The sequence below is a fragment of the Excalfactoria chinensis genome, chromosome 6 (assembly GCF_039878825.1).
Source record: "Excalfactoria chinensis isolate bCotChi1 chromosome 6, bCotChi1.hap2, whole genome shotgun sequence".
NCBI classification, from domain to species: domain Eukaryota; kingdom Metazoa; phylum Chordata; class Aves; order Galliformes; family Phasianidae; genus Excalfactoria; species Excalfactoria chinensis.
Genome location: NC_092830.1, coordinates 25,539,182 through 25,558,306, shown reverse-complemented (window position 1 = coordinate 25,558,306; position 19,125 = coordinate 25,539,182). Strand labels below are relative to the sequence as shown.

Genomic DNA, 19,125 nt, shown 5'->3' with positions numbered 1-19,125 from the left:
TGGCATGTGGCACCCCAAGGCCCTGGGCTCAGAAATAAGTGCTCGGGACAGCCTCAAACCGAAAAGTTGTTTTATTGGTACCATACATGACTCATAAATGGCACAAACTATGGAGGGAGGGGGGAGGAAGAAAAAAAAAAAGAAAGAAAAAGGCATTACAGTGTGCCTGGGGAGGGGGTGGGCAGCAAGGGGGCATGTCACCACTCTGTGGGAACCCCAGCACCCATCGTACCTAACTGCAAAGCAGAACCCCCCCCCCCCCCGGTGCCATTGGAGCCTCCCCTGGGGTCCCTGTGCTTAGGGCTGGGGGTCCGCAGGGCTGAGACCTCAGCCCCCAAGAGAGACTTGGGATCAGGCCAGGGCTGAGCCGAGGGGCTCAGGCACCATCTTCCAGCCTCACAGGAGGGGGAGGGGGGGGAGGGAACACAGGGTCCCCCCAGCACAGCCACCCCCAATCTGGGTGAGGCGCAGGTTGCACCCAGAGCCCCTGTGCTCACAGGGCATCCCTTGATGGCTCCCACCCAGATCCGTGGGGCTCACAGGCTGATGCCCCCCAGCATGGCACTGGGAGGGGGATGACAGAGAGAAGAGAGTGCAGACCCCCCCCCCCCAAGCCATTCCCTTTCACACTCACTCTCAGCGCTCCCACACGCACACACTCTTGCACACGTGCACCCAGCACATCCCCATCCACCCCCCAGGGCAGCACCCGCCGCACTCCCAACCTGGGGACGTGCCAGGGGGGCGCACATGCAGCCAGACCCCCAGCTCGCCCCACAGTGCCCTACTGAGGATGCAGGGGGGACTGGTAAACACCCCTCCCCACCCTCCCCATCGCCTTCACTCTTCACCTTGGAAGAAGCCTTGGAAGGAAATTTTTTTTTTCCTTTTTTTCCTTTTTTTTTTAAACCAAAAAAAAATCTGAAAAAAAAAAAAATTCTTCTTCTTCTCCTTGTTTCCCCTAACATCAATGGAGGCACCTGCTCTAGTGAGAACACATTGAAAGAACGGTATCGTACACACTGTCTACAGCGCGGAAATGTACAAGCACGAGGTACACGAACCGGGGGATGGGGGGGGGGAGGAGCGGGGACAACAGCACACAAGATTTACATGGAGGAGGGAGGCGGGGGGCTGCCCCCCAACACCCCCTGGAGGGATTAGAAAGGAAGTCTGCAAAGTCTCTCCTTGGTTTGAAGCTCTCCGAACTGGATATAAAACGAGACTCCCAAGAGAAGAAGCCTGTACAAAAGTCAGGACAGGGTGAGAGCGCTGAGGGCAGGGATCTGGGGGGCACTGGCCAGGGAGGGGGGGGGCAAGGGGAGGGCTTGTCCCATTTTTTTTTGTTTGTTTTCTTTTTTTAAAGTTACAATTTTAATAATATTATTAAAAAAAAACCAACAAAAACGAAACAGACAGAAGTAGGAGGTTGTGGGAGCTGGAGGTCACCAAGGGACTCCAAGTGGAGACGTGGGGGCTGCTGGCCATGGACCCCCCACACCCCTCAGCTCCCTCCCTGCTGGGTGCTTCCTATGTACACAGTCCCCAGCAGGGCCCTGCCAGGGGAAGCGACGGGATGGGGACCGAGTGGGGGGGCAGGAGAGTAGGGAATGCCCGGTGAGCGACCCCCGACACCACAGCACTTGGGGCCTCGTCCTCGGGCAGCCCCTTCAGCCCCAGGCTGGGCAGGAGGTGTGTGCACACGTGGAGATGCGCACACAGCAAACACCGCTGTCAGACCCAGGAGGGGAGAGGAGGAGGAAGGCCGGACCCCACCGCATGGGGGTCTGCAGCCCCGCCGTGCCCCATTCAGCAGGCAGGGGCTGGGCACAGCGGGAGGGGACATGAGAGGCTCTCCAGGGATGAAGAAGCAGGGAGGAGGAAGAGGAAGAAGGGGGAATAACGAAGCTACGGCCCCGATACCCGCCCCTGCCCTGGGTCTGGGGGCAGCAGGCGTGGGGGCAGCGGGGAGGCGGCGGCAGGCGTGAGCCCCCGGCCGTGGGTCCCGCCGTGGCGCGGCGCCGATCCGCCCCAGTACCTCGCCGCTTCCCAGTCACTCTCCGTTGCAAATGTACAGGTAGATCGGTTGGGACTGAGTCCGCGGGGGGGGCGCGGGGCCGTTACTGCGACGCCTGCGACGTGGGGTTCTCTGACTTGCTCTCCTGGCTGGAGGGCGGTTTGCTGTTCCAGGGGCTGTTGGCCCCCAGCGCGGGCGAGTTGTTGAAGCTGTCCTCGTCGTCGATGCCGTTGGCGGCGTCGAACTGCGTGTTCTCCAGCCGGGTGATGAGCCGCTCGTCCTCGTCCCCGAACTCCCCCCCCATCAGCGTGGGCTCGCCTACCACCATCACATCCTGAAAGGGGAGACGGTCCCGAAACATAATCGAGGTGGGGGGAACCCCGGCCCCCAGACACCCCCTCCCAGCAACACGGCCCCTTCCTCAGCTTCAGGGCCGCCCCCCCTCACCTCTGTCCCTGGGCTGCGACTCACACTCTGCAGGGGCCGAGGCAGAGGTGGGAGATGGAGTGGAGCCCTGGGGCTGCTCCCTGCTTTTCCCCATCACCAGGAGAGGGCCAGGAAGGCTCAGACAGGCAGCCCTGGGGATGTCCCTCAGCTACTTCCTGGGGCTGGGAGCCCACCCCTCCATCCCGGGGAAGGAAGAGAGAATGGAAACGGGATGCTTACAGGTACCTGACTGGACAGGGCGAAGGTGCTGGCGGGGCTCTTCTTCTTGCTGTTGCTGTTGTTGGTGTTCCCACCGCCGGAGCTCATAGTGCTGCCCCCCGACATCTTCCTTTTCCGGCGCTTGCTGGGCTGCTGCCGCGCCGGCTCCGCTGGGCCGGGAGGGAGAGGCAGTCGGTCAACCCCAGCTGAGTGCCCCTCAACCCCTCCGCCAGCACCACCTCCTCCCACCTGCACCACGCAGCCCAGCAGGCAGCCACACTCACCAGGCGGCGCAACCATCCGCTGCCACTTCTGGAACAGGCAGGTCTTGAGGCAGTCCCGGGGACTGAGGCTGTAGGTCTTGTGCCGTGACATGAGCTCCTGCATTGGTTCTAGGATTACACAGAGCTGAGGGGTGCAGACAGACACGAGGTTAGACACTACCAAAGCAAAGAGCCCCTCTGCCGTGTTGCAATGACCCAAGCCTCATGCAGAGCTCAGGCTCTGGCACACTTGCTGCCCCACTGTGGTGCATCATCTGCCCCTCTTCCAGAACCCCCATGCAGAGCCCACTCTGCTCCCGGCACACGTACTCGGAGGTAGTTGAGTGTGGAGTTTGAGAGCCCACAGCGGGTGATGTTCTTGGATAGCTGGTCCAGCATCTGGGGGTCCTGTGCCTAGGGGCGAGAGAGACAGCGCTCAGCTGGGGATTGTCCCCTGTGCCCCATCCTGCCATGGGTGATGGGGGGGGGCTCACTTGCGCAGCCAGGAAAGGAGCCCAGCAACCCTCCCTTGCACTGGAAGGAGCGGTACTCACATGCATGGCAAGGATGCTGCGGGGAATAAGCTCTCGATGCTGGCGGATGCTGAAATGCCACGTCTTTATCCTCATCATGTCATCAAACATGAACTCCAGGTAGAGCCGCCCCTCCACGCACACCTGGGCAGGGCACAGTGTCAGGCACACACTGCCACTCCGCTCCCCCAGCCCAGAACCCTGAGAGCCCAGAGAACCCACTGCTCCTGCACACCAGGACACTCTGCCCTCAGCCTGGGACTGCCTGGCAGGGGTCTCAGCACAAAGCAAACCCAGGAGCCTGCACAGACAGGGGACCCGTGCCCAAGGGATGCTGCAAGGCAGGCTATCTACAAGTGTGGTACTTGTAGGCACAGCTCCATCAGCTTAGCACAAAGCCATGGAAATCAGTGCCCATCCCTCACTTCATGTCACTGCTGCCATCGCAAGTGTCAGACTGAGACACATGGGCGCTGGGGGGTACCTGGGTGAACATGGGCTTGCCATGCTGGGTGACCATGGTGCACTGGTCGCAGTCCAGAGAGACAAAGTTGTTGTGGAAGGATTCCTTGGGGTGCTTGAGCACATAGTAGAGCTCTGTGGCCCCTCCTTCAAAGATGCTGCGGAAGTAACGGGGTATCAGAGTCCGGCCAATTGCTGGAGTGGGAAAAGGAGGAAAATAACATCAGTAAAACTGGCTCGTCCAGGTGAGCACGTGAATAGGGTCCCCATAGCTGCAGGCAACCGGGCTCCAACCCCCTGCCCACGCCTACCCACACAGCCCCATCGCAAAGCAGTGCCTCTGGGAACGGGTACTCGAGCTCAAGCCCCAGGTACCCCAAGGGCTAGCCCTAGCTCCACCACTCTGCTGCCACTTACTGTATCTCTTTGGTCCATCCTCCAAGCAGAAAGTGATTGTTAGCATGGCATCATCCTCGAAGAACTCCGTGGTGAAGGCGTCCCACCACAGATTGTCACATTCCTGGGGACAGCAAAGAGATGCTGGGTTAGGGGACAGGAGACAGGAAGCCCTATGTTCAGCCCTTGGAGGACTGCATGCAGCTAAGCACCCAGAGAAGAGGTTGCTCCCCCATCACCAGCCACCCCATCACCAGCCACCCTATCACCAGCCACCCCATCACCCAGCCACGCTTCCCAGCCTGGCCCCCGGCTCCCCACCTCTGTCCAGTTCTGCAGCCGCTTGTTGAGCTCAAATATCCTGTAGTCAGTCTGATTGCCATACGGCGTGTGCCTCCTGCCAGGGAGCAGAGAACGCATGGTCAGAGCAGGCAGTGTGTGCCACAGTGTGGGGCACAGGGATGGGGATGCAGGTATGAGAACATACAATCCCCGTAGGCCAGCAAAGTGCCATCCTCACCCTCCCCAGGCACTGATCCCAAACCAGCCTGGGGCAGGCTCCCTGCTCCTTCCCTGCCAGCCCCTCCCACTTACCCAATGCCAGGCTCCAGGTACGTAGGTGGGTACATGGGAGTAGGTCTGTGGGGGAGAAGCAACACAGCTGGGTCAGCAACGGGCAAGATCTTCACCCCTGGGCTCCACAGGACCCACCCCAACCCTTCCTGCTGCCAGCAGCAAGTGGTCAGGATGCCAGTGTCTGGCAGCTGCACAGGGTGACACGCATCCCAGAACTGGGCTCTGTTTCCCAGCCCCAGGGGCCCATTCTGCAGCTCCCAGGAGCCACGTCCTGTTCCCAACAGGGCTGGTGCCAGGAAGAGAGAATGTGGCACAGGCTGGGACTGTCCGCTGTCTTGGATCATCCCAAGAGATTGGCCTGCCAATGGGCTTGGTCCCACAGTGCTGGAGAACTGAGGCTCCTTTGATCCCAGAAGTAACTGTCTCTCCACCCATCAATACCAGCTCCGATCCCACCTCTTGCCTTGTGCTAACTGAACTCCACGTGCTGCAGTCTCACAACAGCTCTGGGGATCCAAGGGACCAGAGAACCCCAAGCCTCACCGATCCCTCCCCAGCCCCCAGCTCACCCCACATCTCGATCCAGCATGGTGCCCGGGTGGAATGGGGGGAAGGCGTTGCCGTTCGGGGGCTCCTTTGGCGAGTACAGCTTGAATGACTTAGAGGAACAGCCTGCAGAGAGGGGGAGGACACAGGTCAGTCAGAGGCACCAACAGCAGCAGCACAGAGGCACCTCATCCCTGCTACCAGGAAGAAGAAGAGGAGATGGAGGGATGAGGGACCAGCACTGCTGGGGTGCCCAGACCTGTACTGGAGCAGCCGAGCCCCCAGCAGCACAGTCCCATCCCCGATGCCAGTCAGACCCATTGGTGCACAGAGTTTGTCAGTTCTCAGCCAGAGCTCGGTGCCCCAGGGGCGGTGCAGCTGGCGTGCTAGGGAGCGGCTGTGCCCTATCCCCCCACCCCCCAGCCCTTCCGTGCAGCTCCTAATCCCACCGACCTGACCCGGGAATCACACGGGATCTTTTCACTGACCTTTCTATCACCATGGAGACGGGTGAATAATCGCCCGGCCCGCGGGTCCCCAGGCAGCCACCATCTGCCACTCAGGCAGGCCAGCGGTCACCGGGCTCGAGATGGAAGGCGATGCCACAAACCGGTCCCCTCACACCCCGCTACCCCCCCCTTACCCCTTAATGTAACCCAGGGGCAGCAGGGGGATCCCACGCTGCCACCCCCCCGGGCTCCCCGGCACACCCACAGCCGGCAGGATGCGGCACGCTGGGCCGGGTGATGCTGAGACACGCGGTGGGAGCAGCCGCTCCCCGCAGCCGGGCGGGCTGCCAGGCAGCACTGGCTCCACCGGCTCGGCCGGCCCCACCACTAAGGGGGATCCCCGGTGGTGCTGCGGCAAAGTGGGCGCAGGGTGCGCTGCCGCCTGTGGGTGTGCGGGGAGAGATCCACCACCGTGGGATGGGCACAAGAAAGGAGAAGCGCTGAAGGACTAAAGAAAGCACGGCTCCCAGCACTGGAAGCACTGAAGGCCCCCCGAGCAGGTCACCCATCACCCCACACACACGGCACGTCTGGAGCAGTCAATGCAACCTCATCACGTAGGAACCCACAGCTCCCCACCCCGTCCCACTGCAGCAAAGGGGAGCAGGGCAGGGCTGCCCACCTCTATGGCACTGTCACGGTGAGATACAAGTTTTGCCACCAAGGTCAGCACCAGTGCCGGGGAATTCCTGCTTTCATACCAGTCAAGTTCTGCTCTATGGAAATCAGAATTCAGCTGAAGCTGAGCTGGAAATACAGCCACTTTCCTCTCCCTGCTGCTGTTAAGTAACACGGAGTCAAAACATGTTCAACGCACAAGAAACTTTCCAAAGGTGTCTGATGCATCAATTCATCCCACAGAGAGTGCACTGCTCACCGCATCCTCAGGAGAAAGGAAAACCAAACCTGAACCAGCAGCTCCCATCCTCCAGTGCTTTGTTTGACACCCCCGAGGACTCCGAGTCCCTCAGCCCTGCATGGATCTGGGCTGACAATGAATACCCTCTGTGCGCACAGGATGGTCTCACGGGGCGGTGGGACCCTCCCTTCCCCACCCTCTGCTTGAGGTAGGACACAAGGACAGCTGCGGTTCCCACCTGGGGTTCCCCAGTCAGATGTTATATCGACGCACCCTGGGAGCCAGGCATCAATGTGCCCCAGTCAGGCTGCCTTCATCCTCCTCTCTCTTATTCAGAGGGGATGGAGCACAGCCAGCTGCAGGCAGCCATGTTGGAACTGGGTACAACACCTTGGGCAGCCTCCCCAAGTGATGCGCAGTGACAGCAGCCCCCCACGGGTGTCACCACATCCCCCGGCCCCAGCAGAGGGACACACACCCCGCACCAGCCCGGTGCCCGCTGTCACACACAGCACCGCTTCGCATCTGCAGGGCCGCCACTCAGGAGGATGGCACCTGGTCACAGAAGCCATGTGAGCTGCAGCCTGACAGAACGGCTCTGCAGGAGATGGGTAGGGAAGGGAGCAGAGGTGACGGCCCACCAGCATCCCCACTGCCTGCCAGCCCCGGGAAGGGAGGGCAGGGAAAAAGCTGGTACAGCCCAGCAGCTGAGGATGGCTGTCAGCCCCACGTGGCGCATGGAGATCCAGCATCCCGGGATGCACCGCTCTGCTCACTGCTGGCCACAGTGAGGAGCAAGGAGCGCTGCACGCTGGGACGTGCAGTCTCCAGGGAATGGGCTGCAAAGTGGGGCTGGACCATGTGCCCTCAACCCCCCCCCAGCCTGTGGGGGCTTGCCCACATCACAGCAGTTTGCACAGTGCCACCAGCCCAGCTCCCAGGTTAAAGCAAACAGAAACGGCCCACGCCGTGACCTCAGAGCAAACGCTTTTGGTTGCTGCACTTGCACAGCTCCACATGTGTTGTCACCAGGGTCAGGGCTTGGGATAACCGCTGCACTCAGGATCTCTCTGGCCTGATGCTGGGCTGCTCACCATCCTCAGCACACAGCCTTGAGGCCAGAGGCAGCGTGGAGCAGTTTGTTACGGGGAGCAGCCCCCAGGTGTGCCCAGCACCCAGGGCCAAGTGATGCTTCCCGGGGCTGCTGCCTGCTCTTGGATCTGCCAACAGCAGAATGAGAACAGAGGAGCCCAAGTCACCTAAAGAGACAACATATCCTGACCAGCACAGACTCCAGCACGAAGGGCCAAAGCCAAAGAGCAGTGGGTTTGGCCACACACACCTGCCCAGCACTGCAGAGCTCCCGCATCAGAAACGAAGCACTGTAGGACCACCTCTACCTGTGCTGCACAGCCCAAGGCAAGCCCTCTCACCCTGACATCCCCAGCTGAAATACTGGTCTGCCTCAAACAACAGCACACCTCACTGCCACCGATGTCACAACCCACGTGTGTGCGCTTGCAATGCTATCAGCACCCGCAGCCCCTGCGCTCTGGGTCACTGGAGGACAGCAGTTTTGCCAAGGAGTGCATCTGCTGCTCCAGAGCCCTGTGCAGCCCCTGGGCTCGTGACTGGGTGCTCAGAGCCCTGCCAGGGTGTGTGCATGGCACGGAGCAGACGGTGCTGGGCAGAAGGGTCCGGAGGAGAAGGTGGGACAGAACACGAGCAGAGAGCTGCAGCCGATGGTGCTTGGACTTGGGGATTTCTACAGCATCATGAGGGCAAAGACCAAACTCCTTCCTCCATTAGCAACCACCACAAGGAGAACACTCCAAAACCCAAGCCTTTAAGGAACGAAGACCTCCCCGAATTCACCACAACTCACAGCAAACCGTGGGAGCTGATAACAAGCTCCGGAGGAGCTGCTGCAAAACCACTGGGACAAAGCGCTGGGGAACACAGCAAGTCACCCCAGCAATCAGGGCCGGACGATTCTGCACCTGCAGCAGCAGGAGGCCAGCAGGTGCCCTGCTGGAACTGTCAGGAGCCCGTTCTGAAACCCCAGGATCAGGAACAACCGTCAGTGCCGTATCCTGGCTGTGCAGCCCAGCCCTGGGGCTCTTCTCTGCCGGACACACCGCCCGGCAGCTTGTACCCAGGCTCTGATAAGTCAACGTGGGGCTGGGAGCTCAGGGTGTGCAGCCCAGTGCTGTACTGGGAGTGCTTATCTCATCATCCCCGGGACCGCTGGAGGTCAGAGCGTGGCTGAGGTCAGGGCAGCCTGCCACGGGATGGTCAGGGAGGCCGCAGAGGAGCCCCCAAACACAGCCCCACGTTGAGCAACCAGGCGGGGAGCGCTGCCGCCCACTTCCCAAAAGCATCCCCCAGCCCCAAGGGCTTTGTCTACCAGCCACTCACACGCCTGTACTCCCCACAGCCCCGAGCAGGAGACGCACGGCCCCAATGCTTTGCACCCCTCCGTGATTCGCTCCCTTCTATCAGACCCCCGGAGCTGCAGGAGGGGACGAAGTTGCAGCGGGCGGTGACAGCGGGCACGGGGGCACCGGGAGGGCGCGGGGCAGCTGTCGGGGGGCTCGGCCGAGGGTTGGAGCCGGGGGGTGAGAACAAAGGGAGCTGCAGGGCACGGCGGGGGGGCTGGAGCTGAGAGGGGAGCAAAGAGAAAGAGATAGGGGCGATAGGAAAGGGAGCTGGAGGGGAAAGGCGGCACCGGGTGGGCCGGCGGGCGGGGGGCCGGGCCGAGCCGGGCCGAGCCGGGCCGAGCGGGGCCGGCGCCTCCGCTCACAACTTTACGGGCGGGACCCGGCCCTCCCTTCCGCCGCCGGGGCCGAACCGAGAGAGAGAGGAGGGGGAGGGAGCGGAGGGGAGAAGGGAAGGGGGGGGGGGGGGAGAGGGGGACGGGAAACTTCCCGGGGGCGGCAGGCCGGGCCGAACCGAGCCGGGCCGAACCGAGCGACTCACGGCGGGCGGCGGCGGCGCTGGGGCGGGGGTCGGAGCGCGGCGTTGGCGGCGGCGCTGGGGCGGGCGGCGGGGCGGCGGGCCGCCATGGGGGCGGCGGCGGGGCGGGGCGGGGCGGGGCGCGGGGCGCTTCCTTTGTCTGCGCCGCGCCGACCCACAATGGCTGCGGCGGCGGCGCGCCCGCTGCCGGCCGTCTGTCCGTCCGGCCGTCCGTCAGCCCTCACGGGGCACCGCGCCGCACGCACAAAAGGGCCGCGGGGCGGGACGGGACGAACCCACCGGCACCGAGGGGAAAAGTTCGGTGCTGCGCAGCCCCGCGCCGGGATGCCGGCACCTCCCGAGTGCCTCCGGACGGCCCTCGGTGCAGCTGCACCTATCTGCGGAGCGGCACACACACCTCTCCATACAGCTACACCTGTGTACGGAGCACACGGACATCTTTGTGCATCCGCACCTACCCATACTCACCTCCACGCAGCCCTCTGGGCACCTACAGCCGTACCTACATATACAGCTCTCTACACTGCTCTGTGTAGCTACACCTCCCTCTCTTTCTGTACACCCACACCTATACGTGTATATATACACCTGCATACACCTCTCTGCACACCCACACCTGTACCCCACCTGAACACCTAAACATACACCTACACTTCCACACAACGCTGCATACACCTATAGCTATAAACACACAGCTGTACACACCAATATACACCTGCGTACAAATGCTTATCAATACAACCATCTGCACGCCCATATCTATGTACATACACACCTACACACACCTTACATCCCTATACCTCTACATCTATATACTTCCATGTACTCCCACACCAGGAGGAGCATCCATTCAACACAAGCCAAAATGCCTTATAACCCACATAGCACAGAATCCCATGTTGGAAGGCACACCAGGACCTCCCAGTCCAACCCCTGGCTTTGCACAGCACCGCCCAATGCCCAAACCCTACATCTGGGAGCACTGCACTCAGAGCGATGTGTGGGCTCACTTTTTGCTCGAAGGCCATCATGCAACAACGCCTCCAACTGCCATCCCAACCACCTCCACACCAGGAGGAGCAATTGCCAGCATCAAACAGGCACTAGCTAGCATTGTGTCTGCCTGCAGGCACGCCGTCTCACACCCCAACACCTCCTCAGCACCAAGAGCATCACCAGAACAAGGGCATCTCCGAGCCTCCCCCCCATGCTGTTTGCTGCTCCAGTTCCCCCCAGCAAAGCAGAGCAGAGCAGGGCAGGCACCCCACAGCACAAGGAGCTGCAGGTCCCACTCCCAGCACAGCTCCTGGGGCTCTGAGTGCAGCCTGGAGCTGAGCTTGGCACCAGCTGGAAAGTATTTCTTTCCCTGGGAAAGCTGCAATAAAAGTATACTTTTCTCTCGTTTGCTTTGATTTTTCTTTTTCTTTGAAGTTTTCCAGCATTTCTCTTTCTTGAACTACTTTCCCTTTTCCCTTGGTTTTCGACCCTCACACAGCTCTGGGGGGAGCTCAGCACCGGGCCCACAGCAGGCACACACACATACACACATCCATGCAGCTCACCCCGTGCACACTTGCAGGCGTGCTCACGGGCCAGCACGCACATGCACGCCTGCTGGCACAGCTCGGACACGTCTGCACACACACCCCGGGCACACACCCTCCTACAGCCCTTCCCAGCCCTGAAGCTGCAGGGTGATGCAGGCCCAGGCCTCAGGGATGCGCGATGCACACACAGCCACCAGAGCAAAACCCTACAAGAAGGGCTCTCCGCCCCCACAGCAGCTCTGTCCATAAGGAGCAGAGAGCAGCACCCATGGGTGCACGGCCCCACAGCCAACAGCCCCCGAGCAGTACTGGGACCGAGCAGCCCACCGGGACCGCTCACGTGTCCCTGCTTGGCTCTGACGACAGCGCTGGCCTGGTCCACGTGGCTGCAGCAGCCCCAGCTGTTTATGGTTATAGCCGAGTTAATAATTAAAGAGATGCTGGATGGAGAGCAGAAGGGCTGGGATGCAGCTGGGGAGCACAGCGCGTGTGGCGGTGATGGCGGGGGAGCCCCTTCCCTGCAATGTGCTCCCACCCGCGGAGTGAGCGGCTGATGGGAAGAGCACGGTGGGGACAGGCAGGGATGCTCCCCACCATAAATCTTACCCCCTTCATGTGGAAATCTGCTCTTCATCCCCGGCCTCTCCAGGGGGGAATTCTCTCGGCTGGATCACGGGGGGTTCCTGGGGCAGGTGGGCCCCTTTTTTTCTCTGGAGCAGCCTCGGCTCCATCATCGCTCCCCCGGAGAGCCTGGGGGAGGTTGGGAGCTCAGCAATGAGTCATGCTGGGCAGGCGGCAGATCCTCGGGGCTCCCAGGATTAACCCTTCCAAAACAAAACCATTTCCAGACACCAAGATGCACGAGGAAAGCCCAGATAGCGAGATGCATGGGAGGATCTGGTGAGTAGGGCAAGGCAGAGAGCTACAGACTCAGACCCTGAGTGTCCTGTAGGGAGCAGAGGGAAAGACCTGGATACATGATCACATCCTGCCAAACAACCCAGGTGATGGAAAGCCATCTCCATCCCTGCAGCACACCTTGCCCACACTGAAGGACACAGCCAGGAGCTCAGCCTTGACCCAGTGCAGGGCTCGCACCCTCATGGGCTTTGTGGCCACCCACAGCAGCCAGCCCTGGCCCCTCTGGCAGCAGCCCGGGGAGAGCCTGCCAGCTCCACGGGGTTTATGACTCCAGATGCTCCAGGTGGATTCTCTCATGTTACAAGAATGGTTCGTTTTACAGGCAGTTTCCTGGCCTGGGGCTGGTCCCCACAGCCTGGCTGGGTTGGATCCTGCACAGAATGGTGATGGGGTGGATAGGCTAAGAAGGGGGCACACGACAGTGCCAAGGGGCAATGGAAATCCTTGCCCAAGGAGCTGCTCCCCATCCATACGCACTGCTGAAAGGGTGGAATCAGCCACCCTCTAAACCCACATTCTTCAAAGATAAGCAAGGGGGCTGGACCCCCCATACCAACCCATGCGGGTCACCAGTGTGGAGGATGCTTGAAACCCCCCAGGATGTACATGTGGGATATCTTGCAGCACCATGGCTGCACGTGGTGCGTTACCAGCAGGTAACTCAACCAGCAGAGCCCACCCCTTCCCCTCACCCCCCGTGCAGCGCTGCCGAGCTCTCCGAAGCAGCTCTCCGAATATAGCAGCATCAAATAGCTCTATCAATAATGCATCGCTTCTGCTTCCTCTCGCTGCTGTGTTTTTGTTGCTAACATGTGTGTCCTTCCTGTTAACAGCTGCCTCCGCTCTGCCAGCTAGGCCAAACAGGGACACAGCCACCGCTGGATGGGGATGGCAGCTCCCACTCCCTACAGCTCTGGGTCGGGCACCAGCCAGCCCCACTCCAGGCACGGCAGAGGGCAGCTTGCTGCCACTCCAAGCCTCCTGCAGTGTGCAAACCGACAGCATGCACAGCACTGCTGCACACACGCTGCTGCTGCACGCTGTGCTCTCCATGGCACTTGGCACAGAAGTGGGAGGACACATCCCCCTCCTCCTGCCCTGCCTTTGTGCAGGCACGGCTCTCCTTGGCATCGTTTCACCCCAAATACCCAACAGAGGGCTCCAGCAGTGGCTCAGCCCCACGGTGTCCACACTGCCGTTCCCAGAGTGCTCCCACTGCCATGCTCCTGCACACAGCTGCCCCAGGGCTGAGCCATGGACCAGTCAGTGCATGCCAGCCCGTGCGCCCAGGCTTGCCCCATGCCTGGCGGAGTGGCATGCTGCGAGCTGCTCCCGCTGGCAGGGAGGCAGGAGCTGGGGCAGGCACCGGCAGCTCTCGCAGGACACCCTGGGCTGTGCGCAATGCTGGCGGGCATCTCCCCAGAGAAGGACATGTGCCAAGAGGTCCTGAACTGGGCGACTGTGCACAGGGCTCCAGGAATGGGGCTCACACCCCACTATCCCCCAAGCAGCCGGCATCCCGGCACGGCTCCACCTGGGCTTCACTGCAGAAACCTGGCTCTGCTCCCAGTGCAAGCCCCGCGGCGCCGAGGAGGGGCCCAGGGCCGGTGGCTGCTGCAGAAAGCAGGGGGCCCTGCTCACCCACTGCACACGGGGCTCCCGCACCAGAGACCCCCAAGACCTGCACGGGGACAGGGTGTTATCTGCACACCACAAGAAGGGTGGGGTTAGAGCAGAGCAGGGGTTGGCATCTGTGGCACGGGAGATTATGCCCTGGTCTAACGTTTGTGTTTGTCCTGGAAGCAACCTGTCTAGGAGGGATGGGGACAAATGGCAGCAGGAAGCCAGGTGTGAAGGCTCCAGTGGGATGCTGTCCCTCCTGGTGCACGGTGGGATGGGGCACAAGTGCTCCTGCAGGTACCTGTGCCTACAGGAGGTGTCCTGGCACACAGTGTCCATGCTTCCGTGGGCAGGTGTGCATAGCCCATATGCACATCCATATTCCCACACCAGAGTTAAGTGTGCTGGTCCCCTCAAACAAAACCCATCAGCAGTACCCTTGTCCATTCCAGAACCCCGTCCCAGCTCCAGGTGGGGTCAGCAGCAGACTCACCACCCCACAGTCTCCCCAGAGCCCTCCCCCTCCAGCAACAGCAGGAAACCACAGCTCAGCCTGCAGGCTGCCTGATAACGGCCGCCTGGCCCCAGCCTGCCTCCCCAGGGGCCGGCCAGGGGGCACCCAGTCCTGCTCCCAGCACCCACTGCCACTCCCTGCTCCTCGCTCCGGCATCAAGATGTTGCAGTTCCAGAGGGAGAGAGCAAAGGGATGTGCCCAAATCACGTGCAAAGGAGGCCCCCAGCACCGTGCACACGTGCGCATCCTCGTGTGCAAGCAACACGGATGTGGCCAAGGGAATCCCACAGCAAAGGCAAGAAGGTGGCATGAAGTTGAGACAGGAAAGCGAGCTGGAGGTGCAGGGGACAGGCAGGGGATGTTTGTGCTACCACCACTCTGCCGCAGCTCAATGCTCCTGCCCTGCCTGGGGCATTCAGGCCCAGCACCACACGTGCTTGGGAGCCAAGCACTGCCCCGGGGGCCGTCCTGCTGCCAGCACCCACTCGCCCCCCTGAGGCTGCCCCCAAGGTATCGGTTTTCAGAGCAGCTCCGTGCTGGCACGGGAGGAGCAGACAATACCATTTCTGGAATAAACTCGGAGCGCAGCCGACAGGCACCCAGCACCGGGCCGGCTGGTTAACCCATCACAGCTTCCCCCAACAAACCCGAGCTGGCAGCAGCTCACACGGTTGCAGAGGAGCCGCACCACGTGTCTGCAGCAAGCCATAGGCCCCAATTTACCATCCTAACAAGCAGATCCCGAGGTGAGCGTGGTGTAGCTGCTACCTCCCCCTGCTCTCTCCAGCCCCGAGGGGGTGGCACTGCACACACGGCACCCATCAGGTGGATGGGACAGATGGCATCTCCCATCCCAGTACCACCAGAGCAAGGTGAAAACAAAACATGCACAGACTCTGCCCTGCAGCTCTATCAGCTTGCAGCAGGGTGGGGAGCGCAGGGATGGCAGGGCTCTCCCTTGCAGTTACTACCACTTGGCACATGGGGCCAGAACACAGGGGCTGCACTGATGGCCTTAGTTATGGGGTCCCAACAAGGGTAGTTTCTCCCCTTGCTCAGCAGTGCTTACAGGCAGTGACATGGCTTTGTGGGGCTGAGAGCAGAGCCCCGGGGGCTTTCAAAGGGCAGCAGGAGGGACAGGCCACATTTGCAGTCCAGATTTCAAAGCATCTGGAGCCTTTGCTGTAGGGCAGGAGGGCTCAGCCTCGTGCAGGATGAGACCTCAGGAATTATGCAAGAATTACGGCGAGGGGCTGAGGGTAGCAGGACTCCCACCACCTGGGCACACCTGGGGCTGCTGTGGTCCCCATGCTGGAGTTGTAGCATATGCACTCCAGTCGCCAGTGCTCAGCCTGCACTCCACCATCCCTTCCCCAAGCATCTGTCACAGGAGGCTCACGGCTCAGCTTGGTAGGAGAGAAGGAACCCCAGACAGGGACAGCGCTGTCCTCCCCCTGTCCCCACAACCCACCCCAGGGCATGCTGCCTGCACCAGACACATCCCTCCAGGGCTGCCAAACCTCACACCCCAGGGCTGAAAGCAACGCGGGCTGGGAGGGAAACCCCCACAGGTCTCCGTGCAAGCCAGCACAGCACAGGCAGTGCGGCTCAGGGCTCTGCTGCCAGCCCGGGGCTCCATTCCCAGCTCTGCAGACGTGCTGCCCGCTGACCTTGGGCAAGCCGCTCCCCCACTGCGAGAGGCCACAGGCAGACCTGCTGGGGGGGGAGCTGGGAGCCCCGAGCAGGGCACACAGCAGGGCCGCGTGGGAGGAGGGAGCAGGCCTCACTCCTCGCTCCCCTCCCCAGGGGCCCCACGGCACCAGCACCGTTACTATGGCAGAAAACATCACCATCATTTCTCCTTCGTTGTTTTTTTTTGTTGTTTGTTTTTCAAAGGCCCAGCACACCGAGCTCCAGGTGCCCAGAGGGCACGGAGGGCTGAGCGTGGGTCCAGGGCGGCAGCACGGTGCTGGGTACAGGCGCTGAGCTCCTCCGCCAGCCCCAAACGCAGCCTGTTTACTTCCTGGCACTGCCTGTGAGGCTGCCGGCCCCTGGGGCACACCTCGGCCAGGCACCATCTTCGGGGCACCCTCAGAGCCCCCAGCCTCCATCCTCAGGCCTGGGTCGAAGCACGGGGACACGCCGCCACCCCCCAAACACGGTCAGCCCCCAGCCCTGCAGTTGAAAGGGGCACAACCGAGGGATGCTTTGGGAGCGAAACCCCCGCAGCCAGCATCTCCCAGGCAGGAAACTCCTCCAAGTTAACGCAGCCCCAAAGAGCAGCCTGGGCAGAGCGGCTCATTAAATGTTTCTGGCTGGCAGCAGGCCAGAGGCAGAGCTTGTTTTTTTTCTATATTCCGATAAACAGTCCAGGGAGGGGATGGGGGAGGGGGCGGCAGGGAGCTCTCTGGATGTGCCACCAGCCCCGGGGCGGGCAGCGAGGGGACAGGGCGAACACCCGTGTGCACGCACGCACGGCTCTCACGCACGCAGGGGTGGGGGGCGCGGTGACGACCGGGCCACCCCCGAGGATGCTCCGGGCCCCCCCCCGTCGCCCACCAACATGGCGGTGACATTCCCGGTGGCACGGGGCCAGCTCCCAGGGGACGCGCCAGCACGAGGGGCCCGGCATTTACCCCGCGGCCCGGCCCCCGCGGCGCGGCCCCGGTGGGAGCGAGGGGGCCCGGGGGAGGCGGGCAGAGCCCCCCGGGTGCGCGGCGCCCGCGGGGCCGGTTGGTGCTTTAACTGTTTGGCCTGGCTGGGAGGAGGTTCACGTGACTTTCTGCTTGAGGAAGCAGCGCTCTGGCAGCTTCCAGTGGGAGATGGAGGAGGCGGTGGGGGAAGGGGCCGCCTGCCTGCATGGAAGCACGGCGGGGAGGGAGGGCAGCGCCGGGGAGAGGGCGCGGGGCGCCCCCGCCGTCCTCGCCCGGCCCGGGGGGGATGCGGGGACGCGCGAGGGCCGCGCCCCCGGGGCCGAGCTCACACCTCCCGCCCGGCAGCCCCCCGTGCCGAGGGGCGCTCCGCGGGACGAGGGGCCTGGCCGAGGGGACGGGGGGCCCAGCCAGCCCAGGTGGCACCGTCCTCACAGCGGGGCCGTCAGCCATAGAACGAGCGTCCCCGCTGCGTGTGTTGCCCCCCACGCGTTCCATTCCCCGTCAAACATCCTCCCGGGGTTCCAGCGCCAGCCTCCGGGGCCGCTCCGGTGCCATCGCCACGCTCGGTTCCCGCACACAGCGTCCACCAGCCCGCAACGCCCCCCCCTCCCCCGGCCCGCTGCCTGCCGAGCATCCCCGCAGCGCGCTCAGACCTCGCCACCTCGGCACACCCCCTTACTCAGCCCCCCAGGGCCCACCCCTCATTCAGGGCACGGCCAGGGCGCGAGGAGCGGGAATTCCCCTCACCCACGGAGGACACCCCACGGAGCTGCCCCACCGCCGGGTCAGCCCGCACCGTGCCACCCGCGCGCCCAACCCGCGCTCCGCAGCACCCAGCCCGCGGGGCGCCAGCACCGCGCCTCGGGGGTCCCGGCCCCACGGCCAGCCCCCCACGCTGCGGTCCCAGCCCCGTACACAGAGCTCAGCATCCGTGCCGTAGGGGTCTCAGCCTCGAGGCCAGAGGCAGGGTCCCAAACCTTCCAGCAGCCCTCAGCATCCACAACATAGGGCCTCCAGCCCCACGGCCGGTCCCTAACCGGGGGGTCCCGGCACCGCCGCCGCGGGATCCCGACCCCATAAACAGACCGCAGCATCCGTGCCAAGGGACCCGGCCCCACGGTCGGTCCGTGTGCCGCGGGGTCTCACCGCAAAGCAGATCTCAGCCCCACACCCGGCCCCGCACCACGGAGACCCCGCACCCGACGCCGTTCCACGCAGACCCCGTAGCGCACAGACTCCGCACCCAGCACCGTTCCGCGGAGAGGCGACCCCAGGCCCCACACATCGCAGCCCCCCACGGCCGAACCCGCCGCGCACCCCGAGCCCCTCGCAGCCCCCCGCCCCGCCCCGCCCGCACTCACCAGGGCATGCACAGCCCACTGACATCTTCACATGCCTGGCCCGGCCGGGGGTCGCTGCGCGCTGCCCGGGCCGCGGGGGTCTCTCATGGACGGCGCGCCGCGGGCTCCGGCGCGGCGGGAGGTGTGCAGCCCCGCGCGGCCCCACGCAGGGCCACGGTCAGGGGCGCGCACGGCAGGGATCGGGGGGGGTGGGGGGTGCGGACGGGGCGGGGGCCGCGGCGGCGGAGCGGGAGCGGGGGCGGCTGCGCCGGCGGCGGCGAGCGGGCGGGAGGGAGCGCGGCGGCGCATGCGCGGGGATCTCCCCCACCGCCGCCACCTCCTCCTCCTCCTCCTCCCCCGCGGAGGCGCGCGTGCGTGCGTGCGCGCCCCCTCCCGCCGCCGCGCTCGCGGCACGCACGGGCGCGCGCGCCTCCGTCCACCCCGACGTCGGGCGCGGGGCGGGTGCCGCCATGTCGGGCCGCGGCGGCGTGCGTAAGCGCAGGGGCTGCTCCCGCCCGCGGCAACGAGACCGGCCCCGTGCCGGGCCGCAGCGCCGTCCGGAGGGCGCGGCCGAGGGGGAAGGCCGCTCCCCGCCCTGCCGCCCCGCACCGCGCTGCCCGCGGGATCTCAGCCCCTGTCACCGCCGGAAGAGCCGGTGCCCGCACACCTGCACCGGGTGCGATCCACGCTCCTTCTTCGCCCAGTTTCGGCGTCACGTGGCTCCGAGCTCCCCTCTGCGGGCCGCTC

General features: G+C 63.5%; 1 protein-coding gene across 4 annotated transcripts; it reads right to left on the bottom strand.

Moving 5' to 3' along the window:
- Positions 1 to 53: 53 nt before the first annotated feature.
- Positions 54 to 18,632, bottom strand: LDB1 (LIM domain binding 1). 4 transcript variants are annotated; one of them, XM_072340674.1, is made up of 11 exons: positions 18,400 to 18,632; positions 5,462 to 5,564; positions 4,911 to 4,955; positions 4,638 to 4,713; positions 4,338 to 4,440; positions 3,943 to 4,115; positions 3,480 to 3,602; positions 3,256 to 3,339; positions 2,947 to 3,070; positions 2,684 to 2,832; positions 54 to 2,351 (listed from the first exon to the last, which is right to left on the bottom strand). In XM_072340674.1, the coding sequence occupies exons 1-11, from the start codon at positions 18,422 to 18,424 to the stop codon at positions 2,121 to 2,123; spliced, it is 1,236 nt and encodes a 411-aa protein (XP_072196775.1). In that variant the 5' UTR covers positions 18,425 to 18,632; the 3' UTR covers positions 54 to 2,120. The 4 variants fall into 4 exon arrangements, with proteins under 4 accessions (XP_072196775.1, XP_072196776.1, XP_072196774.1 ...); XM_072340675.1 differs by lacking the exon at positions 18,400 to 18,632 and adding an exon at positions 11,936 to 12,296 and having other exon boundaries at positions 2,690 to 2,832; XM_072340673.1 differs by lacking the exon at positions 18,400 to 18,632 and adding an exon at positions 11,936 to 12,121.
- Positions 18,633 to 19,125: the final 493 nt, after the last annotated feature.